Genomic DNA, 27,262 nt, shown 5'->3' with positions numbered 1-27,262 from the left:
TTGCACTATTCTTTTAAATATCTTTTCCTTAAGGTCAGAGTATATGTACAACTTCCTGAACCAGGTCAATACCTCCCATGCCACTTATCTAATGGAGTACTTATATAGTTAGTCATTTTTTTCCCTTTAAATCCTAGGGATTGGAGCATTTGTGATGTTTTTCCCAAGGATATTTGTCTAATGAGGTTTTTCCAGATCCTGATGACATATCTAGAAATGTCCAGATCAAGAAAAGACTTTTCACACTGCCAAAATAGCAGCAATAAGAAGTAATATCCCAGTACAGCTCTGATTATTCCTGTGTGAGACTATGTTGTGTCTAAGGCTTATAAGTAATATTGGACTTACTGTGCTGTCTCTTCTCCTTCGCTCAGGTTTGGATGCCCAAACAACAAGCTGCTTTCTCTCCAAATCTGAGCAGTCAGATGTTTGCTCTGGTCCCAAGGTGACATGTCAGCATGTTTCTTTTCTCTTGTGCTCACATATGAAGCCAGGTGTGATTTTGTTCCTCCATTGTGTTGTGCTTGGTCCTATTCCTTCCCTATAATTTAGCAAGAGGTCTAAAACTGTGTTAAATTTGCCAATTATCCCACATGTTGTTATAACATTTTGTTTGCCTAAATGTTTACATGCTGAAAGTCTTCCTGTTAGCTACAGGGACTAATTTACACATGTGGGTTTTGTCTTTCAAATATTCAAGGTAATTTCTATAAACAGTGACTCAGGCCAATCATTAGTGTGTGTTTTGAGCAAGACTGCTCCTGGAATTAGTCTAGACATTCATGCAGACAGCCTGGGAGATGCAAGTTAGAGTCATACTGTTCTGTTCTTCTGTTTGGTTTCTTAGTATTTCTATTCTTAAACTTGCACACTCAGAAAGGAGACCCATGAAAACAGGGTGTTGGGGAAGAGGAAACAAGACCTGCTTCTCCATGGCAGAAGAAAAATACATCACTGTGTGTTTACTTCATCAGAGCTGATTTCCTATCCTGGCTGCAGTCACAATTCCTGGTGTGAATCAGGGCAAATAAGAAGAAATGAGGAAGGGTAGTTAATAAATCATCTGGTTGATATTTATGCCAAGAATGTTTCCCATTTCCTTCAACACCCATGATACCCTATTAAATAGCCCAATAGTAGGCTTCCAATAAATGTACACATTTAAAAGGAAACACATAAAAAATTCTTGTAATGCTGAATAATTCAATCAGGTCCACTATGCAATACCTTAGAAAAATTCCTGTGAATAGCATGAGAGACTGCCATCTCTCTCTGATTCTGTGTGAAGTAGAGGTATAATCTCAATATGCTGTGGTGCCCATAACCAAAAACTCATGTGAGAACTGAAATCTGTTCCTTAGAAACATGTGAGATAATTTAGCTGTCATGATTCCTCTGCTTCTAGCCAGAAACACCAAGGGTCTAAGAAGTAATATCCATGTGATGGGATTATTCCATGTATTTTATAGACAAATATGTACTTACAGCCAAAATGTTGATATTTCCCTCCGTTTTAAAGAGACTGTCTCTGGAAATTTAGGGACAGAATTTCAGGTACTGTTTCACATAGCAGCTCAGAAAATTGAACAATATTAGGTGTCACAGAAATGAGGCACCTCAGACTGGATGCCTTCCTTAAAAGTGTTGTTGGCAGTTTTGGCTGGCAGCTATGTGGTATCTTGGTGACTTCCTGCTGTGAAATTAGTTAATAGCTCGTCAGTCAAGTCACAGTCAAGTCACTGTAAGTGTTCTTAAGCAGGGTGGTTTACTTCACAGGCCCTTCCTTGTGCCAGAAATAGATGTGTAGAAGGATGATGGGAAGCAATGTGATCTTGTATTTTTCCTACATGCCTTGTAAATCCAAAGATTCTGAAATATTGAAAATTAATCTGAAAACTTCCATAAAACATACCTTATCTTGAAATAGAACTAATTTTGTATTACAATATCTCAGACAACTTCATTCAGATACATGAACCACCTGGACTTCTCTAGAAATCAAGAAAATATAGAAGCCAGGCCCATTAGTACAAGTTTTGATATGTCACTTAGCTTCATCTCAGCTCTGATTACTTCTCCTGTAAGAGAGTTTTTCACTGGGTTCCAACACCAAGCACCTAGTCTGTAGACCTTGTAAATTGCATTCAAAAGCCCAGCTCAGCAAATGCTATTGTTTAAACAATAAGCAGAAACTTAATACATGAAAATACTTCCTGTTTCTCTACATGACCTTAAGGAGAAAAATGAAAGTATAAAACTGAGAATATCAGACATTTCTTAAAACTGCCTTTTTGAGTAATAGGGAAAAATTCAGTTCAGAAGCACAGAAAAATCCACAGCAGATTTGCAATTTATTGCACAAAGCTAATTTTGGCCTGGTCTAATCTAACTTATTTTCGTCATTGTATGAGTCAATAAATGCCACATTTTTTTTTAAGATTTATGCCTCATCACTGGCAAGGTTATTTTGGTATGCCCTGACCTTCAAGGAAGCAGTCTCCCTGTATTGATCTTTATCTGTGCACATAGTTTTGTCTCTGTGGGAGCAGTAATTACTGCTCAGCACATGCCTCATGCTCTGCCAGGTAAGAGAGGAGGCAGAGGCCTTTGCTACAGAGAGATCTTTCTTTGTGCATTTCACAACTGCACCTGCTGCTGCTTGTAGCTGCACCCATTCTTAATTGTTTCTTGTTCCTTTACATATCTAGGGGGATCTAGCTGGGGACCCAGGCAGAAAGTGCTAGTTATGCTGGATATTCCACAGAACAAAATCTATTCATACAGTGAAAAAACAAAACAAAACAACCCACCCCCCCCAAAAAAAAAGCCAAACCAAAACACAGACTAAACACCCCCCCCAAAAAAAAAACCAAAAACAAAAATGAAAAAAACAACAACTAAATAACAACCAACCAAAGCCCAAAAAACTAGGAAATAATGTTCCATCTAGGCAATAGTTACTTAAAATTTACTGTGTCTGTTGAGTGACATATAAATAATATTCATTCTTTACATACTGTGGATGTAAAGAGGAATGCAGATAACATTTCGGATGTGTTAGCAGGATAACTGCAAGTTTGTCATTGACCCAGAAAGCACGGTTTACCTAAGTCCAATTACTTGGACCCGTATTTTGGGTAATGTATTGGGTTTGCACAGCCTGTTTTTGGTAGCAGGGGGGCCATAGAGATGGCTTCTGTGAGAAGCTGCTGGAAGCTTCCACCATGTCCAGCAGAGCCAATCCCTGATGGCTCTGAAGATGGACATGCTGCTGGCCAAGGCTGGGTCAATTAGAGATGTTGGTAACTCCTCTGTGATAACATATTTAAAAAGAAACCAAAACAAAAGTTGTGGGGCAGTTGTAATTGCAGCCAGAGAAGAGCAGAGTGAGAACATGTGAGAAGAACAACCCTGTGGACACTGAGGTCATTGAAGAGAAAGGGGCAGGAGATGTTCCAGGTGCAGCAATTCCCCTGGAGCCTATGGTGCAGACCATGGTGAAGCAGCTGTGCCCCTGCAGCCCAAGGAGATCAATGGGGAATGCAGAGATCCACCCGCAGCCCATGGAGGAGACTCACAGTGGAGCAGGTGGATGTCTGAGAGGAGGCTGTGATCCAGTGGGAGATGCGTGGAGAGAGGGGCCCTGCTCCAAGGCTGGAGCAGCCTGTCCTTGAAGGAGTGCACCCCGTGCAAGAGTGACCCACGCTGCAGCAGTTTGGGGAGGGCTGTTGACCATGGGATGGACTCATGCTGGAGAAGTTCATGGAGGACTGTCTCCCATGGGAGGGAGCCCACGGTGCAGCAGGGGAAGGACTCCTCTCCCTGAGCAGTGGGAGAAGCCATAGGTCATGAACTGACCATAACCCCCATTCCCTGTGTCCCTGTGCCACTGGGGTAGGAGGCAGAGCTGGGAAGGAGGGAAGTGTTTTTAAGGGTTTACTTTACTTCTCATTATCCTGCTCTGATTTTGTTAATGATAAATTCACTTCATATCTCTAAGTTGAGCCTGTTTTGCCCCTAATGGTATTTGGTGGGGGATCTTTCCCAGTCCTTATCTCAACCCATTAACCCTTGGTTAAATTTTCTCTCTTCCGTGCAGTTTGCAGGGGGGAGTGAGTGAGTGGCTTTGGTGGGTGCCTGGCACCAGCATCAACCCACAACAGGTATTTTCAACACGATTCTTCGCTCTGTTCAACACCTTTACAAAAATATTGCTGTTATGGATTCTTTGCAAGTAAATGCAACCTTTGATTTGTATTGCATACTTGCTGAATTCTGTACTGCACTTGCTGATAGAATAAGCATCTACTGGCAACAATAAACTTGTAAGTACCTAGAAGATGCTCTGCTTAAACACCCCTACTGCTTTTGCAACTTCATGTGGCTATGACCTTAGTTTCAGCTATCAGAAGACAGAACATTGAGGAAACACATTCTTGCATAAAAGCTTTTGTTCACAAAATTAAAATTTGTCTTACTGTGAGACTGATAAAATAAAAATATGCCCTCTATCATTTAGAGCATGAGGTGTTAACTCTTAAGAACTTCATAAACTGTTATTCTATCAAAGTGATTGCATTTTTGGAATAGATTCAGGCAGTAATGGAAATACAGAATAATGCTGGAAGTTATTTATGTATGTATTTTAAAGATGCCCCAGAGGTTACAGTGACCTTCATCCATCCACTTCTACACATAAAAGAACAATTAGAAGAATTTTGTGGTTAAAGATATTTACTTCTCTTGACTCACAATATGCGCATTACCAAAATTCTAAATTAAAAAAAAATCCCATCATATATACTAAACATAATGGACTTTCAGAATATTCTACTCTGAATACATGTTATACTGTTTTGTATTGGTGCCCCAAGTTTGGTGTCCCTGGTTCTCAGCAGCAAGAAGTCAAATATTGCCTGACCGATACTGTACCTAGAAAAACTCCTGAAATGTCTGAAAAATGCTCACATGCTGGACAAACATATTCCACCGAACAAAACTGAAACTTACCTTCACTAAATGCAAAATCAGAAACTCAGATTTCCCTGTTCTTGCACCTTGTCTCTGCAGCAGGACTAAAAATAGACCTTCATGCATCACCATAGTTACAAAAGTTTCATCACTGAAGGAATTATGTTCTTAATGGTCTCTCCAAGATTTTATGTCATTGTATGAAAATGGTATTTTTCCAACAGATTTAGGATGCTCAGCTATGAAGGCTGGTGTCATGTGAATCTGCAGCTTGTCCAGACAGGTACGGATGTCCTCCTGCATATTTGCTATGGGGGTGACTAGAGATGCTTTAGACTCCACAACAAAAAAGGTTAACCATTCCAATCACTTTTTACTAATACTTTTAAAATGAAGTTTCTGGAACTTGTTCTCTTAAATTTCTGTGTTGTATGTGATTGGAGGAAAGTTGGTTTCCCTGAGAAGAAGCAGCTGTGCGAAATAGTCATCCTTTTCCAATTAAGAGGCGAACTGACACCAAGACAGGTTGACTGACTATTTCTCCATGCTACGTCATTTATTATTAATGCAGTTTTCCAGTATACATTAATGCAATTTCCTTTACAAGTTTCCCACTGTAGATCTTCTTACTTTTCCTATATGGGAGAACAATAGCAGGAAGGAGAAATATGTGCACATTATTTAAACTGAGGAAGGGACAGGTGCAAAATTAAGTGATTTTTAGTAGAATAGCACAAAATGTTTACACAAATTCAAATGGGAACTACTTTTATATATATGTTAATAAGGGATTTGCAAGAGCTAATGTCATGAAAGGATGACACAGGAGCCACAATTCTAATACTTTTGCTGCAAAGTTCAAGGAAGTAAGTACAACATCCTGAGAAAGAATGCAATGGAGATTTGTTAGAGCACATCAGTCATTCAAGAGGTCACGTGGATGTTGGACACATCCCACAACAATGTTAACTTTCGTAAATCTGTTTTGCTCTCCTTCTTTATAGGAATTTGTAAGAAAATAAATGGACCAGCCACACTGTTTGATTGTTTTACAACCACAACAACAATGATAATAATAATAATAATAATAATAATGATACTAGTTGTTATTATTATTAATATTGGATATTCAAACAAATACTTGAAATATTTATTTGAATAACTGCAACAAAAGTTTCAATAGTGGTTTGCAAGCAGACAATTTATTAGTAGTGACTTGGGGCATTACACACAGGTTACATGAGTGTTGTTAGTTCTATCTTTACTTTTAAAGGACATGACTTAATTATTGTCTAGGTTCTAGGGACTCACCACACCTAACCTCAGCCAACAGACTGAAAATATTTTCTGGTGGAACTGTTCTTTGACAGAAAACGAAATTTTTTAATGAACGTTTTCCCCAAGTATATTCTGTCTTCAATGAAGAAAAATCAACCCTTGTTTTGGCCAAATAATGGAATTCCTAGAATTCAGTAAAGGTTTTCTTTGTGGTTGAAGTTTATTACATTTCAGCTGAAATTAAAGACCTCTTCTCTGAATGGTGTCTTTGCAAAGTGTCGTCTATCAGCAATGATTAAACAACATTTTCTGTCAGGTCTTAGCTTTGCAAGCACACACACACAAAAAGAAATTCTTTCTTTAGAGAACAGGAGAACACGTAGTGCCTTCCCAGAGGCTTCAGGCAGCCAGGAAACATGGTCAGTAAAGAAAAGTAGCATTCTGACTGGAAAAAATGTTTCATATGCATGTTGTGCCAACTAGCAGGGGCCATAAGACATTGCAGGTCTCCTTTCATGGGCTCCTGTTCCTCTGTTTACCTTTTTCACATGATTTTTGAGGTTTCAGACAGTACTGTGTCAAGTGGACAACAGAAACCTGAAGTTTTAACTGTGTATAAGTAGCAGAGTAAAAACTAGAAAAGAAATTAAAAGAAGCAGGCAAAATTCAATAAATCAAAAATAATCCTTAGCAGCTCAAAAGTCCATGCTCCTAAACCTACTGACTCCTATTATGAGATGGCTGTACCACACTTTGCAAAGCTTTTTGATCTAACGTAGTGTTCTAGTACCCAGGCTGGTGAGCTAGAGATTGGATATGCAGACGGTCAAATATGTGGAAAACTGGTGTGACTGCAGGATTCAAGGGTTTGTGTGACCATGAGTACAGAGAGTGCTCACTGGTTACTCACTGTGTCTCCCCAGGCAACCAGTACAAGGCCCATTCTGCTTAATGTCTCTGTTAATGACCTGGATGATGGGAACTTCACCCACAGCAAGCCTGCCAGTGATATCAAGTCAGGGGATGGCAGGTATGCTGGAGGGCATGCTGAGAGGAAGATGAAATTCTTTCGAACCTGTAGAAATGAAGTGTCAGAAACCTCAGGGAGTTTAACAAGGACAAGTCCAGAGTCCTGGTACAACACTACAGAGAATGGGAAGCTAACTTTGCAAGGAGTATTTTAGTGCTATCTGCAACTGCCTCATGGGAAGACATGAGACAGTTGCAGATAGAGACAAAGCCAAACCCTTCATGGAAGTGCCCAGTGACAGGACTGGAGGGAACAGGAACAAATAGAACACAGGAATAAGAAACTATTTTCATTGGAGAATTTCCATTGCACTGGAACAGATTTCCCTGAAAGATGGTCGAGTTTCCATCCCTGTGATATATTCAAAACTCAGCTGACATCTTCAACCACCTGATCTAGTTGGATCCATTTTGAACAAGATGCTGGACTAGATGACCTCCAGAGGTCCCTTCCAACCTCACTTATCCTGTGATTCTTCAATTCTATAAACACTGTGTTCTCTTCAGCTGCTGAAGTTATTAAGACAACAAATCTATTTTCCTTTGTCAGTCAGGTGACTGGTAGTTTTCATGGCAACAAGGGGAATTCCTATATCTCAGTTTTTCCTGCTTGTTAGATTAATTACCATACTTTAGGAAGATCTCAGTGAAGGTGAAGGAATTCCTGATTACCACAGGATTATCTTTTTTTTCACGATGCTGTTTCTTTATCAGATGGGGATTATGGAAGACAGTGTTCAGTAAATTGTCTGCATGAGACTGTTGGTAACAGTAAAACATGTGGAGAGACATTTTACCATCTGCTTATTGCACAGAAGTAGCTAGAGAAAGGGAAACTGCTCTTATCTCTTCTACCAGAGTTTCATTAACAGCCTCTCATGTAAGAACAATTCAACGTTAAATTATTATTCCTGGTTTATACCATAAAAAAGTCAATGAAGTTATATTCCTGGATTTAAAGGTATTATTAAGAACCAACAAACAGTTAAATGTTTTACTTGACTTGCTTTGGAAAGGAACAATTAGGCTTTATATATACACAGAAATCCCTTATTCTGTTTCTCTAATTTTGTGTTGCTTTTAAAGTGATTTAGAAACATTTCAGCAGTGTCTGTGGTCCTGTAACATGAAGTCTTTGCTAATTGCTATTTACCTTAATAGTTCTCAGATTGCATCCCACATAGTTATAAAAAGGGAAACATCAGCTATATTTACAATGTCAAGAAAGACAACATTTTTTTTTCCTTAAGCTTTCATCTTGTTTGCTGCCTTAAAAGCACTAAAAATGAATAGAAAAGAATTTCCTGGGGAAAACTCTGAAACACTTAGATAAAATAGAAGGAAATGACAGTGAAAGAGAATGACAGGCCTGTGTGTCATGGATGGGGGTGGGAGACTCCAAATTATGAAGCAGAGGGTAAAAAGCAAAGTCTTTCTTCATAGTCAGTGGCTAAAAAGTCATGACATTATTAATCATTTGTATAGGACAAGAAATGTGCATGGCTCTGTGCTGTGAAAGATAAACAAATAGAAGGATCTGTCATGGGTTTACATTTTAAAGGAAGGGGAAAAGTCAAAGGAACACAGTACTGTACATGTAACCATCACAGCTTTCAACTTTTAGAGAACAGTTGAAGTTTTTATAAGATCAGGAGTGGTTACAACTGAAAATTGCTTTCTGAGTAACTTCTGTCTGAAAAAGTTGTTTCAAATCAACCTTTTTCTCTCCTGCAAAGCTGTACTGGCTTCAGTGAAAATTTCTGCAGTCAGAAAGGGTTTTAATTCAGAAAAGCTTCAGACTGCATTTTGGAATCTATTCTGAAAAAAAATTATTACTTGATGTCGTTAAATGATATTACTTAAGTAACATGAGTTGTGCTTATAAATGTTTCTGGGCACCTAATAGAAACATCACTAGCTCTTTATTTTGTAGTGTAACATGTAAGTTAGATTTCCATTATACTGTAACTTTTTGTGGACAAGAAGTTAGTATATATGCTACAAACTTTTATCCAGGCAAGCTGGGTGTTCACTAGGAAAACAGTCTCCTTACACAACCAGCAGAGAAAGTGCTGTGTGTATCTGTTTTCTCTGAGGATGAATCACAAGAACAGGGAGAGTAGATTTGGAGGCTGACAGTTACTGCCCTCCATTTGCTGAAAGGGAATCCTGGAAAAGCTTGAGCTCGGAAAGCAGTTTTCTACGGCAATGTTTCAAATTACTCTTCAGCTACACTAACAATAAAACAAGTATCAAATTGCTGTCTAATTAGTATGGATTCAGTGGGCTTTAGGACCAACCCACCAGCTTGCTCATGCCCATTTCCCACTGATGAATTAACTAACTCTCCTATTTGATTCCTAAGCTGGACTAGCTAGGGATATGCCACATTTCCAAGCAGCCAAGCATTTACTAAATCGAAGTGGTTTTGTCTCACAGCTAATAGCCACTGCTGCTAAGAGCAATTTTGGGGTCGCATTGTTATACCTTCTGGTTTGTACATCATCAGCTGGAGTAATTTTTCAGAACAATGCTGGATGCTTATTACATACTGCTTCAAGCATGTCAGTACATATTAATATTACACTGAACAGACATATTTCATTTCACAGAAGGAGTCAGAGGTTTAGATGTAAAAGATGACACTCAAAGATGTGAAATAAAATTAATTTTGAAGTACCTAAGGTAAGCTGCATTTAACCTTTTTGAGTACTGTTTTTAAGAATCAAATTTTTATCTAGTTTAATTCATATTCAAAGGGAATTTAATCAAGTCCTATTCACAGTACTGTAGCACTAAATAATCTAAATCTGTAAGAATGCTCCTCTTTACATGCATACTTTTATATAGTTCATATTCATCTTCTTAATTCCGAACCTGCCAGTTGAACTCCTGCATACGTAAATTTGTTTTCTTTTAACAAATAGAACACTTCTAGACTAAAAGATGCTGGTAGCTGTCAGAGTTCATAATTTGACATATTGGTGGTTCTCAAACTTCAGTATGGCTGGCTAGAAGACTCTCATATAGATCTCACTAAGAAAATTATTAGATACCTTTTTATTTAGCAAGAGATGAAACAGTAGAAACTGCTATCCGAGTCACAGACCAGCAAGGTTCTAAGGAAAGCCTGGTCTGTACCGGTCAAAAAAGCTTTCTTTAAGGTATTCTGCAAACACAGATGATTATGGAACTAGATCATAAGGGTGCATATGTGTGAGTGTGACATGAATCTAACAGAAATGCAGTCAAAAAAGAGCCAGAACCAGCCAAGGAAGTACCAGCAGCATGGATGGTCCTGGAAAAGATCCAGAGTGGGAGAGAAAGTTCTAATTTTGGACAGAATGCTGGCTTAAAACAGATTTGGTTTTCTGAACAAAGAAACTGCCTCCTGTTGCTTGTCCCTACTGTATTCAAAGAGAGAGAATTTTGTGTACTTTCTTTGTAAACAGAGAGCAACACACACCCCAAATTGCAAACTTTCCAGATTTAACATGTTTTGTGTAAAGGCTCTTGGCTGAGAGCAGAAATATACACCTCAGGGTACTTGATACTTGATTCAAATCCACTGCCTTTTCAAGTTCTACTCCTCAACTTTTTTACAAGTGAGTATTTATCTTATGCAGAAAAAAGTAGGCAATTCAAAGATCTAAACAAAACTGGTTTTTTCTCCATGCATATTGTGCATTGACATAAATAGCAGAGCAAGTCACTGTATCTTTCTCTTCCTGCACTGCTGCCCAGTGATGTCAAGCACGCCTCCAGAAAGGCATAGAATCATAGAATCTATATTTGAAAAGGCCTTTAAGATCATCGAGTCATAACACTGCCAAGTCCACCACTAAAAAATGTCCCTCGGTACTATGTCTACATATCTTTTAAACTCCTCCAGGAGTAGTGACTTAACCACTTCCTGTGCAGACTAGTCCAAACTTGACAACCCTTTCTGTGAAGAAATTTTTCCTAATATCCAATCTAAACCTTCCCTGGAGCAACCTGAGTACCTCTTCTCTTGTTCTATTGCTTGTTATTTGGAAGAAGAAGCCAATCCCTACCTGGCTACAACCTCCTTTCAGGCAGTTGCAGAGAGTAATAATGTTCTCCAGAGCCTCCTTTTCTCCAGGCAAAGCAGCCACAGCTGCCTCAACCACTCTTTACAGGACTTGTGCTCCAGACCTTTCAACAGCTTTGTTGTCCTTCTCTGGACACGCTCCAGCACCTCAATGTCTTTCTCGTCATGAGGGGCCCAGAATTGAACACAGGATTTGAGTGCTGAGTACAGGGGGACAATCCCTGCCCTGGTCCTGCTGGCCACACTGTTGCTGCTACAGGCCAGGATGCCATTGGCCTTCTTGGCCACCTGGGCACACCCTGGCTCATGTTCAGCTGCTGTCACCAGCACCCCCAGGTCCTTTTCCTGTGGGCCCTTTCCAGCCACTCTGCCCCAGCCTGTGGCACTGCCTGGGGTTGTTGTGACCCAAGGGCAGGACCTGGCACTGGGCCTTGTTGAACCTCACACCACTGGCCTCAGCCCATGATCCAGCCAGTCCAGATCCCTCTGCAGAGCCTTCCTGCCCTCCAGCAGATCAACTCACACCCGACTTAGTATCATCTGTAAACCAACTGAGGGGATGGTTAACAGTCCTCATTCCTGGGGAAGCTTCCTGCGTGCTGGCCTGGGCTGTTCTAAGCCAATGTGGACCCACATCCTACTCTGCAACTTCGTGAGAATGTCCCTTGCCTTAATACACCTCTCAGTCTTCTGCAAAACTAGTGGAAACTAGTGGAAATGATCAGCAAGAGGTAAAAGATTCTCATGAAGTATTGACTCAAAAACTTGCCATGGTCACAATGATGAAGCAGCTTGGAGGGAAAGTTATTCTGCCAGAAGTATGATATTCTTCTATGAATACCTTACTTTATTCCCGTTGTGGATTTTTTATCTCTCTGACTCAGTCAAATAGACTGTACAATACAGACCATATGGCTGGATATTACTAACTTCAAATTATTCTAGTTTCCTTAAAGACTTTATCAGTGACTTTAATTTTCAGTTGCTCAATTAAACAGCAGAACTATAAGGGTGTTAGGGTATAGGCTGTAACAAGGCTTTTTGTTTCAGTTGGAGACAAAAATAAAGGTTCCCCATTTCTTTCCTGCTTCTCTTTCCCCTTGAGCTAAGGAGCTAAGGAGAGCCTTATTCAAATATGTGGCTTATATTGATGTCTTGATGTTCATAGACAGAAGTTTCTTCTAACTTTCTGTCCTCCAGGAAGAATATTATGTATCAGTTTAAGTGACCAGACTAGTGAAACCCGTTTGTGAAACCCATTTCAGGCTTTTCTTTAATAGGATTAGGAGTTTCCATGAGGACAGAAAAGAAGAGGAATAAAGTGATCTTGTATAACCAATTTAACCAACAAGTGATGAAGCCCTTCCTACTGCATTAGTATTCCCATCCAGCAAGATAAAGCTAATCAAACTCCGCAGTGGCACCTTGAATTCCTGTTTTGATTACCACCTTTCATGGTCCAACTTTTCCCAGAGATTTGCAGGTTACAAATTTGCAGCTGAATATGGGGTAAGTGCTTCTCTAGGAGCTGTAACTGTGATTCTCTATTGCAAGAACTCATTTTTGCCTTTTCCGGTTTGCCATGGGTAATGATAGTTTTTTCTGCTGGCTAGCACAATAAAGCTGAAGTAAAGTCTTGGGTCAAGACCCATATTTTATAGGGTCAAATTGTTCTTTATCTAGCTCAGCATCTTTGACTGCATGCTGCTCAGGCAGAAGAAGAAGGAAGTTTGCATGTCAGGAAGATTGCTTCCTATTGCAGCATGAATAGCCCAACTGGTAGCAAGTTGGCTGTGTGCCACGAAAAATTGAACAGCCAAGTCAAACTGGGTCAGGTTTACACTTTGCCAGGGTAATGCTGTCTAGTCAGACACCAGCACAGGAGCATTTGCAGATCAGAGTCTGCTCAGCCATGGGAGGAGGAAGAGAGAGAAAAGGAAGTTTGGCTGTCAGAAACCTTATTTTATCTTCTATTGTAAATACAAAACTGGCAGCTGGTCAGGCATTCAAAGTTGAAAGGTCTACTGGCACCTGTTTTAGGTACAGTAATGTACCCTTCCTCAGTAATGGGCTGAAAGCATAAACTGCAGACAGCAGCCTCAACTGAGAGCTAAAGCTGTTTTCCATCTGAACTGTGGGGTGGATTATGCTGTCCTGTAAGTTCTGCCTGCATGCCTCACCTAAGGACAAACAGCTCAGGTTGATATCATCATTGCCATTTGATGAAGTGACCAATCTGCTGCTGCCCATTAAAGACAGGAGACAAACCTGAGATTCTGTTCAAGCATGCTGAACTGTCTCCATGAAGCCCTCTTTACTCTCACATGTGTTACACCTGGCTTGTGGTAAAAAAAAAATCTGTTCTGAAAGTCAATTCGACTTTCCCATAGATCATGGTTTTAAAATTTACCCTTTAAAAGGCAACATTAATAGGACGGCTGAGGACAAGAGAATTAAAAATTGCATTTAGACATGGAGAGTGCTATCCAATCTTCCACAAATATGGAGCTACTCTTACTTTCTCTCACAGTGAACCTTAACACACTTTGAAACAGCATGCAGTTTTGCTCTATATTTGGTCTTACTCTCTGACTAACATAACTGCCTACAGCTTCCCACTTGTCAAGAGGATGTGCCAGTAGCAGCTGCCTAGAGGAAAGAATAAGCAAAAGGAAGATAGAGCAGAAGGGGAAAAAAGATTGCTAGAAAAGACAGCTGATGGCACTTGAGGCGAGTGACGCTATTCCTCCTCTCACAAAGGAGAGCTCCATAACAACTAAATGTATACCCAGAAAGGACATTATTCAGGTTGTAAAGTCAAACACCCAAAGGTTAGCAGAAATAAAGAAGGTGGGAGGAAATGGACATGAAATTGGTTCAAATGTGTCCACCAGCATGGAAACCAAGAGAGCTCACACAGTGAGGGAGATTGGTCAGTCACCTTGCTGAGGGAGCAGCAAGATGGAGAGAGGCATTCAGGAGGGCTGAAGGGAAGGAGCACTGTTTCCCCAGAGCTTGGAGCTAACGCTGAGGGTTTGGTATGTTTGTTTTACAGAGGTTGGAAACAGTAAAATGGAAAAAAGAGCACAAGGACTGGATATCCTTTGTCAGATGTTTGCTGGAGATTGGCTATGAGAATGGCTTGTAGCCTGCAGTGGTGAAGGACCTGAGAAAATGGAGGTAGAGCTAAGTGAGGAGCTACAAGCAGTGAAATACACAGCTGCATTTCAGTTATGACTGCATTTTTCTCCCCTGATTGAGCTATTGGGCTGGTTTTCAACACAATTGACTGCTCCTCAGTGTATTCATGCTCTCCTGAAAGGCAGATTTCAAAACTGTTTCCTAAAATAATTCCAGCCAATGTACAGAGCAGGTCTAATCAAGACCCTATCTCTTGCATCCACTGAGACTGTGCTTTATGGGAGAAATCGTAAGTGCTGACTCATGGTAGTCGTGGCATATGGATGTAGTTCTCTTTTGTACACGTTTTTAATCCTTTTGTTCCCTAGTGCGAGGCTGACCCCAATTTCGCTGTGTGCCACAGGGAAACCCTGACCACTTTCTCTCTGGGAGCCACAGGGAGAAAGATTGTGACCCTCTGTTGTAGTGGGGAAAAGCCTCAAGTCTCTCCCACAAACCTGACTGCAATGGTTTATACCCCATAATCCCAAGGTGAAAAGGTTTTTCTCCCTAACCAGCTTGTAAAATGCAGGAGACTCCTTGGCTGGAGAGGATAGAGCTCAGGGCGAGGGAGATATGGTTCTTCTGGTGGCCTTGCCTCCAGGCATCCTCCTGTGTAACTGCATCAGAAAGTGGTGGGAGGGTCAGTACACTACTGGGAAAGTACAACACAGCAAAGAAAAAATGCAGTGTAAATCTTGAAAAGCTACATGTTTAATTAAATGGTTTTGGAGGGCTTTCAGGTCTGAACAGTGTAGGACAGCTTTCTACTTACTGGGTAACTAGGCCTTGTCTGTGTGTTAACAACATAAAGCAGCTCTAAAACAAAAGGAATTTTAGGGATGTTTACTATAAAATTTGGAAGGCATTTAATATTAGTAAGATTATCTATTTTATTAATCAAATAGACCTCCAAAAGGATTATGCTGTCTTTCCCTGCTTCCCTAACTCTTTTTGCATGACTCATGGCTGTTTGGGATGAGATTTTAAGGTGAAAAGTTGAAGACACTTGAAAACAAAAAATTGAAAAGGGGAAATTTTCTGATGTGCAAGCAATTGCTCCGTTCCTTTAGACAACACTGTAATTGAGGTGCTTGAGCTGAAAACAGAAGGTGGCAGATAATTCTTGGCAAACAGATCTTTAACTTTACAACAAACCCACACAGACCCAAGAGCAAGTGTAGGTTTGCTGGCTGTGTTGCTTTATAAAGCTGTTGCTTTGGGATGATAGGAGCAGGATGGAACCACTCTTCATAATCTGATTGCAGGATTTTATGGTTGCTGTCAACCCAAAGCGATTTTTTTTCCATTTGTCTTTGAAAAATCTCATATATGGAAATTGACTCATTAGAAGTATCCTCTGTTTTACTAGACTGTTAATTCATGAGATCTAAAAATAAAAGTGAGATTAAAAATTTTGACCACTCTGTGCAAATCTGTGTGTTCTGACTGTGTGCTATTACTCACTCTGTAATCTGAAAAGTGTAAACTCTGAAACAGTTTTTTTAAAATTAATTTAAAATTTATTAATTCTTCACTTTACTTAGAACAAGGACTGTTGTAAGTGCACTCACAGTACAGTCTCTTGACAATGGTAAGTGCACCTATGTCTGTCATTCTGTCTGTTCATCTGTCACACTAGGTTGTTCTTTTTTCTTTCAAGCTTTTTATAAGAAAAGGGCAGAAATGGCTCTGCAGCAGTGCTCTCAGAGATCATCCTGACCACTTAGAATCCCCTGTAGAAAGGTTATTGGTGGTCTAAGCACTAGGGCTTAGGAGTTAATAAGAACAAGTAAAATGAAAAGAGAAGAAACTTTTTATTTTTAAATACAAAATAAAAAAAAGAAGAGCAGAAGAATAAGAAAATATATTTTGCTATTTGGCCAATGTCTGTCAAAAACACATGCAATTAATCACTCACTCTCCTCTATACGCATAATAGGATCTACACAAATATTGGCTCTACATGAAAGCCTAAAAATACACAATTAAAGCCCTAGAATAAAATAAATCTGTTAGTATGGGGTTGCAAGAAACTGAGGAAATAGGTTAAGATATCTGTGATGTGGTTAGACTCCTAACAATGAGACTACTAGCACAACGGAAATTCAAAGGCCCTACGTTATCCAACAGGTACAAGTAGTGGGGTGGTTTCATGCTGTACAGGTATTGGATCTGCTAGTACAAGTCAGGTAGGAAGACTGCTGATGTCACTGCTGAAATCAGGAATGCTAGTGCGTGTCCTCATCAGATGTTCATTAGTGAAATGGGTGCAACTATTTAAAACATTTCTGTCTCACAGCTGCATGTTACGAAAGAGTGGGTTGGACAGACTGCAGAAGCATGCCTCATACCCTTCAGAGTGAAATTAGGCAGGTTTGCTTAACCAGGGGATAATATATTTAAAATGAACTAGCTGCTGTGTAATGGGTGACATTTGTGCAACTCTCCCTCATGATCCATTCTGCCAGCTGGCTGGGGGTGGTTTCTCCCACAGAGAGCTGGTAACATACATGTATGAGCCACTGTGGTCGTGAGCAACCCCAGACATTTCTGTAGGAAATATTTCCATGGAATTAGTTTTGCTGGTGTCTAGCCTTGACTGTTCATGTGAGGTCTGCCTCATGCAATCCTTTTAGAACTTGCTATGTAGTAGCTTTAATAAAAACTCTTGTTAGGGAATGACTTCTAATTTTTTCCACCTAAGATTGTATTTCTTTCTAAGCTTCCAGGCAGTGTCTGTAAGTATGTTTATCAGACCTATATAATTTTGGACCTGTCTGATCTTGATGCTTCTCTCACATGCTTTCAGGATAGATTGTACTAAGCACAATACTGTTTCAATTTCACAGTAAGACTTCACCACTCTTGTCAGTTATCATCATATTTATGTTGCTGGCTGGCTTTATAAACTGATTTTAAAAACTCATCTTGGCCTTTGAAACAAATAGAAAATATCATGATTTAGTGTTTCTTGAAAGGTCCTATAATTTGAAGTAGAAATTCTGTAAAGAATAAAGCAATTTGCAGAATTCCTTTGCAACATATCACTCTGTATCAATAAATATTATTCTGAGTTTATATCTGCCACGTACATAACTGTGTTTCCTTTAGAGACATTTATGTGATATTTTTAGACAGTTCCTATCTCCACTAATTTCACAATAGCTCCCCACAAGGTAGAAATGCCTTTCGAGTTTTCACACAACTCCATCATTTTCATTTTACTGCAACCCATTTTATAGTTGGCTAATTAGTGTCTTGAACATCATTTATTCTTCAACGATTTTCCATTCAGCAGTGTAAGGGTATTGAAGTACTGAAAAAACACAGTACAATCAGAAAATCCCAACTCCGAAACCACAGGCTAACATTGTCTACTGATGTAAATTGACAGAGGTCTTTTGAATAAAATGTTCCCACTACAAGAAATAATTCAGTACAGGAAATAATTCAGTAAAGGGAAAGTCTGGCTTCCTCCAGATTAAATAATTTCTGTGATGGGATAGATGTAAAGTATTTTTTCAGAGAGTGTAATCAGAATGATAGGACATCAGAAGACTTATTCATAATGTGTCTGTCCTCTGTTCAGCTGTACTTTCATTACAGGTGATAATTAGGGAAATTTATGCTATATGATCCATCATAGAGCATACCCCATCATATCACACATTATCATATATAGAAGCAGCATTAGCAGTGTGTTTCATAATCTGTAAATGCTGAAATTACTGGCATCCTGCGTGCGTTTTTAGATCAGATTTTCACTTTATGAACCAGTGGGCAAATATATTTAGCTGTATGACACTACATGAGCCTAAGAGTGTATTAATGGGATAACTTTGGTAAGAGGCTGTGTATTAATTTGTCTGTCTCCATACCTTTAGATACTCTGGGCCTTTCAACATGTCACTATAGTCACAGAAATGCCCCCCAGGAACATCTGAGAGGCTCTCTTTATCTTGTACTTAATTTCAGCTAGTTTGAAAATGTAAATGAAAGCATAAGCAAACATAGCTCAGTTTTGAACTGAGCTAAGTTGAAGAGGAAGTTTGTGAAAAATACCAAACATATTTTTCTAAATCAGATTTTTGTGACTGACAAAGGAGAAACTTCAACATTCACTGATACTGAGTCACACGGGAATGAGCTAGGTCAATCTCCAACACATCCTCATCCTCCTTCTGTAAAGGTAGCTTATAATCCTACAATCAAAGCATGAGGGACGACAAAAGAAAATAGGGAGGAAAATAAAGATTTAGTTCTGGGGTATTTTTAGCCTCCAGCATGTATTTCTAGTGTTTGCATAAGCCTTCTTCCACTTTTTAAGGCATATACCTCTGAGAATTAGAAACAGAACATCTATTTTGTTATTACTTGAGTTACGTTATAGCAAATATTCCAGTTGCTTTCTGTATGCTCAAAACCACTTTGAAATGTTCTCTCTGAAGTCTGATGATGCCAATTCAATCAGGATCTCATTAAAGCAAACAAATTCAAGAGGTTAATTAGTACTTAAAAGTGATTCTTTCCTCTAGAAAAGGTAACATTAGGTCTGATTTCAGTCTTCTGCTTATTCCTTAAGCAATAATGGTATTTCTATTTTCTTAACTTCAATCTTACAATACATCTGGTTGCTTTTTCCTCTGTTTTTACATGATGCAGTTCTTTGAAAAATCTCTAAGAAAAGGATCTTTCTCTTTTAGCTTGTCTGAAGCCACGCTGACAAATACCATAATCACTCCAGAGCATTTTTACGTCCTCTGTGTAGTCTGTAATAATAAAGTGATCTCTCTGCCTTAGAGGACCTGGCAGCTCTTCTGCTCTTGTCCTCTAACTAGTCCTTCATCAGTGATTTAGCCTTCCCTTTACAAGAAACCACTCTTCAGTGGTGCTCAGTGATGAATGACATTGTCAGACCAGACCCATTCACTTGCCATATAAAATACCTAGAACAGCAAGAACTCCAGATCCATTTCAATACAAAGTACGGCAGCTTCTCCAGTACATATTTATTTGCTTAAATTAATACAATACATCATACATGCTTTTACTATTGAGACAGAAAGCCAGAAACTAAAGATTCACATATAGTTGGTTCACTTCACGAGCTGTGGCTTTAAATAGGAACTCGATGTTCTACATGAAATAAATATGCAACATATTATTTGCAAAATCTGTTAGGAGTACAAAATGTTAGCTCTATTACATCTTGTTCAGCTAAGCAGACATGACATTTTCAAAAGTGTTAATAATTATTAAAATTTCTAGGAATAATAAATACAGTACTTATATTACTTCTTAACTGTACACTCAAAACAGCAGAGTCCAGCAGCACCATATAAAGAGAGAAGTCAAAGAATAGGTAGTAGACAAACACAGAGTTGTGAAAAGGTGGGTGCAGTAACTTGTTTTACAGGAAACAGCACAGGATAGACTTTAATTATGATATTATCATGAAGTATTTTACCATTTGAGCTTCTGAATACAGAGCACCTATCTTTGCCCTCACAAACTGAAGGCTGTCTGGCAGCCAGGAAAGCTCAGTTTCACAAGGAGATGGCCGAGTCCTTGTGGCCAGACTGAAAACACCTTGTTCCAAGGTCACATACGACTTCGCTTTCCCTGTAAATACGTTGTCTATCTTCACCTCTTAAACTTTATTAGCCCAGCTTTTGGCTTTTCCTCCACCTACTCTGTACTCCAAAGTGTCTTGCAGAACTCTCCCTGCTATCCTTAACATCAGAAAAGCCTCTAACTTAACAACACGCCTTCAGTTGCCCAGATACATTATAGTAGGGCAAATTTACCTTTTCTCAGCAGGACTTCTGGAAGCATCTCAGCCGTCTCAGCTGTACAAGTTTGTAGCCACTCTTACTTGCTGTAATGCTCTCCAAAACAATGAAACAAGACTGCATATAACAATGCAGGAAATTGGTATAGATGTGATTTTATATAGAGGTGGTGGAGACTGGGCTTTAGTTTCATGTGTCCCCATAAACTGAAAACCCAAATAACAGAGAGTAAGAGTAAGATAAATACTTTTTTTCCACAACATAGCTAGAAGAAGGTAGACAAACTCACATTAGGAATGAGAAAAAGAAGAAAATATATCCCCCAATGTCCAGGACACAGGCAATGTCTCCACTGGACTTCTGAGCCTCTACACAAGGCAAAATAAGGAAGCTAATCTCTTGAAAATTACAAATGGGAAATAGCTTCATTATGAGAGCAAATTTCTATAAAGCATTTTCAAAGCTATTAAAAAGCAAAAGCTGTTACTGTCTGTTCCCAAAGCGGTGCCAATGTAAATAGTGTGAAAATAACTTATGTTTGAAAAGCAAGGTGCTTCACAATGAAGGCTGTTATTTCACTTTTAAGTTGTCCCTTGAAGCCATTTTGCAACAAGTGTCTTAGACCCATTTGCATTATGTTCAACGGTAGGGAGGACTATCATCTCCTAACCACTTTGCTTGAGTCACTTGGCACTGTCTCCTTACCTCAGTAATAATTTTGTTCACAATTTCTCTTATTGATAATTTACAGTTTTAGATGAGTTTTTTAGAATTCTATCATGAATTAGACTTGGGTGTTTGTGAATTAGCTTAGTGTGACTTTGTGACTGGGCAGAATCTCAAAGTCTCATTGTGAAGAAATATTCTGCTTTCTAGAAAAATGCAGTTCACATTATGAATTATTTGCAAATAGTATTGCCATTCTGAGATTTCTTTCCATCTGTCTGTATGTGGTTGTCAGGTGCTTCTGCTCCAGTGAGAACTGCAACTGTAGAAGTGAGTAAACTGAATGCAGTGAATGTGGTTGAAGGAGTTTGGATTAACCATTTAGACAACCCAGAACTATCTGCAGTTATTTCCTTTCCTAGGGACACATCTGACACATTCTCTTACAAGGTCTGTAAGGAAACTCTGGACTGCATGGTTCCAGTAGACATAATTTTTGCAGTTGCAGAATGATGTCATCACAGAAGCATTTAGGTAAGAAAAGACCTCTAAAATCATCAAGTCCAACCTTTGACCAATCACCATCTGGTCAAATAGACCATGGCACTAAAGTGCCACATCCAGTCATTTCTTGAACACCTCCAGGGATGGTGTCTGGCTTGTTGCCCTTTGCTGGACATGCTCCAGAACCTCAATGTCTTTCTTGCAGTGAGGGGCCCAGAACTGAACACAGGATTTGAGGTGTGGCCTCACCAGTGCCAAGTACAGGGGACAATCCCTGCCCTGGTCCTGCTGGCCACACTGTTGCTGCCTGGTACAGGCCAGGATGCCATTGGCCTTCTTGGCCACCTGGGTACACCCTGGCTCATGTTCAGCCACTGCCACCAGCACCCCCAGGTCCTTTTCCTGTGGGCAGCTTTGCAGCCACTCTGCCCCAGCCTGTGGCGCTGCCTGGGATAGTTGTTGCCCAGCACTGGACCTTGCTGAACCTGACCACTGCCCTCAGGCGGTCAATCCAGACCCCTCCGCAAAGCCTTCCTTCCCCCCAGCAGATCAACACTCACTCCCAGCATTGTGTCAGTGGCAAAGTGACTGAAGCAGCTCTCCATCCCCTCATCTAGAGGATTAATAAAGATATTAATCAGGGCTGGGCCCATTACTGACCTCTGGGGGACACCACTGGTGAACATCTGCCAACTGCAGTTAACTCCTTTAACCACCACTCTGGGCTCAGCCATATGGCCAGGTTTTTACCCAAGTGAAGAGTTCATCTGCCCAAGCCAGGAGCTGCCGGCTTTTCCAGGAGAATGCCATGGGAGACAGTATCAAAGGCTTTGCTGAAGCCCAGGTAGAATACATTCTTTGATATTAGTGGCCGGGAGCTGAACTCTGCTGAAAGTGTCTCCTTTGCTCCATTTGTCTGGACAGCAATTGATATGTAATACTTTGTTTCTTTCTTGATAAGGGCTGTCTAGCTGTCCCATAGCACTCTCCAATGAACAGGCAATGGAAGGGCTGTGTACCTTCCTGCTTTGCTCACCACAGGAGTGAAGGGCTTGCTAAATTCAACCCATCTGCATGATCACCTTTCCAGAAATTGTGAATAGATTCCTGATTTCTTGGCTGTTCTTCTTATCGTGAGAACTAATATGGCTGGAAAGGTGGAGTGGACTGATCTGGAACCATGCACATCTGGAAACTACACCACCAAGAGGGAGACAATTCTAAGAGTTGGGGACTCCCAGCTCTTGGCTGTATACATACTCAAATGGGAGCTTTTGTCTGGCAGAGACAAGCTAGAGCCAAGTTAACTGAAGGAGTTGCTCCCATTTCTGAGGGACTATCTACTAGACCATGCTGAATTTCTACCTGATCATTTCCCCTATAGTCTAAGAAAGACTACAGTGACACTCATTATTCTAAAAATTTTCTAATTTTCCTACATGACCACAACATCTTCCTTGAAAGAAAGATGGCTCCTTTTCCAATAGGCATCGTCTTACAGCTAAAGCAAGGAAGAGGAATGTTTATGATACATCTCTTCATCCCTGAAGAAACATGACTATGTACCTCTAAAATACACGTCACTTTCAAAGAATTTTAAATTCTAGGTTTAAAGTGACCTGCCTTTCTGTTCAATCTGCCATAACCTTTCTATTTTAAAAAATATGCACATCTGGCATAGAGTTAATTTAGAAGAATCACCTGGATGTTACTGTTTCTTTTATCAACAGATTTCTCTGCATGAATTTCTGCATGTGTTCTGACATGTTTCAGCCTTGAGAAAGGAAAGCACCATCTGCAGCCGAACTGCACAAATCCAGTTTTATATGAGGAATAAGGACTTTGCCCTGATTAACTTGTAGCCATGAGGATCATTAGTTTGAAAGACGTGTTTTCTTATAGGTGCAGAGAGCTGCAGCTACATGACTTGTCTTAGCAAACCATAAGATATATTTAATTTTAACTTGCTATATAGAGAGAGCATAACTGGAATGTATTTCAAATCAAGAACTTGGCAGGTAAGTGAAGAAGGGAGTAATATTTGGAAGAGATGTACCATATATATGGATTTCAACCTTTTGAACTGGGATGTCCGAAGGACTTAGGACAAATTTTATGACTAAGTAAATTTTTATTTCCATGTAAGAAATAGGTGAAGGGCTGCTTTTTTGCCTTTCTTGAAGATACAGGACCTAATATGCTGTTCAAACTATTCATGCAATTAATGAAAAGTTTAGTGGAAAATGCTTTTTCCATGTTTGTTATAAACCTATAATTGTATCGGAATCAGAAGATGAAAAGCTGGGTTTGACTCCGTAAAAACATCATGAGTGAAATTCATCTGAAAGGCCTGCAGCTTACTGCTCAAGATGTGTGTAATACGAGAAAATTTCTGACTCCAATAAGAGGAAAGTTTTCCTCTCTGAGGTACTGCTTGTTTTAGAAGGGTTATTTTTACCTTCTGAAACAAAAATTGATCAGATCTGTGCAGTTCAAAATTATTCTTACTGGTCATGATAAACTGAAGAGATAAATGGCAAAACTGCATAATTTTTTCAGTGAAATGACTCATACTGTGCTACGTGTAACTACGGCAAGATTGCGAATGCTGCATGCTGATGCTGCCCATTAAATGTGTTGGTCTAAGCAGGCACTAGAGCAAAATGTCTACACAATCTATGCTATTTCACTTCAAAAATTTCTGAATACTCCCATACTGGCTGACACACAGCAAAGCACAAATGTTTCTTGTGCCAGAGGACTAGATTTTGTAAAAAATTCCAGTCCTTTCAAAGCATTACTGAGCTGTCCTTTACTGCCTCCCAAGAAATAGTATTTCTTATTAATTTGTTTCCCGTTTCTCTTTGTAAGCAGTTGAAGTAAGAGTCACTTCAGTAAACCAAAGGATTTGGACTGTGTTAGTTCTGAATATTGACGGCATTTTCATGCATGCTGTGTTTAATAGTACTCTGGCTTATAATGTGAAATACTTAGTATTTTCAGATATTTTTGAGGCATATGGTTAGAAGTGTTCATATATATTTAGTCAGATAATAAATCAGATGCTAAAGTATGTTGCTTTCTGCTAAGTAGAAAATTGCATGTATCTATCCCCATATAATAGGAAGTAAACTTCTGTACCCAACCCATTGGCTGTTATACATCAAATGGATAAATATAAAAGTGTTATTATTCAATATCTATTGCATTTCTTGGTGACCTCGAGCTGCTTTATTCTTGTAATGTATATGTTTTACCCTAAATTATTTTTAATAATTTGGCTTATTTATTTCTAAATACTACTACAGATTTCCAGGCTTTGGTAGCTTACAGTTCATGTTAAAATCTATCTGGTTACCATTTTCCAGCTTTTTTAAAATGTCCGTTTTAAATGCCTATAAGCATTGTTTGTTTTTCCATTTTTCTTTCCAGCAATTCTTTCAAACTCTTGTTCCTGTGCTTGAAATACAAGTAATCAGAGAGAGAGTGACCAAGTCTGGCCTTTTCAAAGGATCTAAAGCTGAGGTGTTCTTTGTTGTTTGCAAGCTCTCCCTCTCCACATCTCTCCTCTTTGTCTGAATTTCCTATTCTCTTCCCCAGTCCTCCCTCACTTAAGACTTCTTCCTTCTCATTGCAGTAGGACTCTCTGAAGTCCTTCATCATGCACTCAGGTTTGCCAGAGAGATCTTGAGCCATGTACAGCTTGTTGTCATCATGATGGTATGTAGCAGGGCTGTACCGCTCTGCCTCATAGCAGTTGTCTTCCTCTTCTTCCTGGCATGAGCTTCCCTTGGCACTCTCACCATCAGAATGAAATGAGATTCCCTTCCCTTGGCTTTTCTGGGAAAGATCAAATGGCTCTTCTTGTTCCAAGCTTCTCAAGACATTTGTCTGGGACAGAGCAATCCTTCCTCTTCCAAAACCTTGTAGTGGTTTGAGGGGAGGAGAAAAGGAAAAATTTATATATAGGAAATTTTGCTACTTGATACATGGCTAAAAAACAAAATCTGAGGTGGCTTTGAATTTCATACTTTACCTTTGTCTTCCAACCAGCTATCTCCAAGTACTTCACTGTTTATGTCTCATGGCATCTCCTTTGAGATGCTGCAAAAAGAAGTGCTATTGTATACACTTCACAGCCAGGTTAGGACACACAAAGCATTGTTTTTTTCATGACAGACTCTGGATGATGCAGCTGGGAATAAAGTGAAGTGGTCTGGCCTTTTGTAAAGTGAATTTTGCCAATCAACCTACTCACTTCCTCCTTCCTATTCTTTTTTTAAAAGAAAACTCGGATCTAAAGCATCACAGTCCATAATATAAGTCCCAGGTTTTGTATCTTATTTTTCAGAGTGGAAGACACTAAAAACATGTTAATGTGTTTGTTCTATGGACACTGTGGTTCAAAGTTAATACTTTAAAAATGAAAAGACAACAGTCTCAGCAGTCTATGACTCTCCTTAATTTTTCCTTTTTCATGCACTGAGAAACCAATCAACTGAAAAGCTCTGTGCACTGGACAGTGCTTCAGCTTGAGGAAATCATTACAAACAAATGATGATTTTGAACAGTGTAGTATAAATCTGCATCTAGTCCTGGATCTGGTTTGTCTTAGTATTTGTCAATGTCTTCCCTTTTGCTGGAAATACAGACTATCCAAGAGGCATCTGTGGACTCAGATATGCTCCAAACATCATCAGGATATATTGAAAAGAATTCAGATACTGCAGGCAGAGTCCAGCTTCAGTAAAGACTAGTGAAAATACAGGGTGAGGATTTCACCCAATAGCAAACAGCTATGAAAGTCAATATTTTACTCGCTTTTGCTTTCTTTGGTTTCTATTTTCTCCTCAGTAATTGAATCCAGTTTCTGAAGGATCTATGCAGTCTCACTAGACAGCAGATGTAACTTTGCAACAAGCTGTATTTGTTAAAAGAGTTCATAAACAGGTGTCAGGCCTCACAAATTTTCTTGTATCTGATAAGCCTCAAAGGCTGCAGAATCTCTGCGCAATGAAAAGCTCTTAGGCAATCTCCAGTTACAAATAATTGTCTAACTAGCATGGTGCTGTAGGAGATTTACAGAAAAAACACTTATTTCATTAGCCATTAAGATCTTCATAAATTTTACACCGAATGTCATTAGAGTAAGCGTTTTACACATCTGCTAGGCTGCCCTAAAGCTTGAATATGAGGGACAACAAGAAATCTTTCCCATTAAAGAATTATTTATCTGCAAAATCTTGAAAAACATATCTTGGATACCCAAACCCTCAAAAAGATTATCCTTAATTGCCCCACTTCTTTAGATAGCATTGACATGTTTACACACATGAAGATGACTTCAGGAAGTATATGTGGTAGGTGGCAGACAGGAAACGTTTTGCAGGATACCCCCGGTAGTCAAAAATCCTTTTACTTTGAGATGGGGGAGGAATATCTCCTCCTGTACACGTGCTTCTTTGTAAATGAGATCTTGAGCCTATGGCCTTTATCTGACCCCAGCTATGTCAATACAGCACAGAATGACCAAGGCTCCTAGATGTAGACCCTCTGAGGGGTCTGAGGATTCCATTCCCATTCCAGACTGGAATCCAATAAGCAGCAAGAAAGAACCATAAGTGTTTTAGATTCTCTGTTTCTGTGAATTTAGGATTAATTTAGGATTTATTGGGGATCTCTGTAACATTATAGTAATATAGCTAATAGCAACTTCCTAGGCTTATGGGATTTTACCTCTTGCAATAACATTGGATCTATGGCACGA

General features: G+C 39.5%; 2 protein-coding genes across 4 annotated transcripts in view; one reads left to right on the top strand and one right to left on the bottom strand.

The window, feature by feature from the left end:
• PTCD2 (pentatricopeptide repeat domain 2) overlaps nt 1-4,591 on the top strand; it is a 28,602-nt gene extending 24,011 nt beyond the window's left edge. The window contains exons 10-11 of one of the 3 annotated variants that reach the window (XM_069000928.1): nt 375-494; nt 877-4,591. In XM_069000928.1, the coding sequence (XP_068857029.1) occupies nt 375-449 (75 nt within the window). In that variant the 3' untranslated portion in view covers nt 450-494; nt 877-4,591. Of the gene's footprint in view, nt 1-374 lie in introns of all 3 variants that reach the window. The other 2 variants (XM_069000929.1, XM_069000927.1) reach the window with 2 other exon arrangements.
• A 14,927-nt stretch (nt 4,592-19,518) lies between these two features.
• The window catches only part of ZNF366 (zinc finger protein 366), a 35,876-nt gene continuing 28,132 nt past the window's right edge, over nt 19,519-27,262 (bottom strand). Inside the window, 1 exon segment of the mRNA XM_069001113.1 lies at nt 19,519-25,418. Within this exon segment, the coding sequence (XP_068857214.1) occupies nt 24,883-25,418 (536 nt within the window). The 3' untranslated portion in view covers nt 19,519-24,882.

Source organism: Aphelocoma coerulescens (assembly GCF_041296385.1).
Source record: "Aphelocoma coerulescens isolate FSJ_1873_10779 chromosome Z unlocalized genomic scaffold, UR_Acoe_1.0 ChrZ, whole genome shotgun sequence".
Taxonomy (NCBI): Eukaryota; Metazoa; Chordata; class Aves; order Passeriformes; family Corvidae; genus Aphelocoma; species Aphelocoma coerulescens.
Note: the sequence above shows the minus strand (reverse complement) of the source record. Positions and strands in the feature narration are given on the sequence as shown.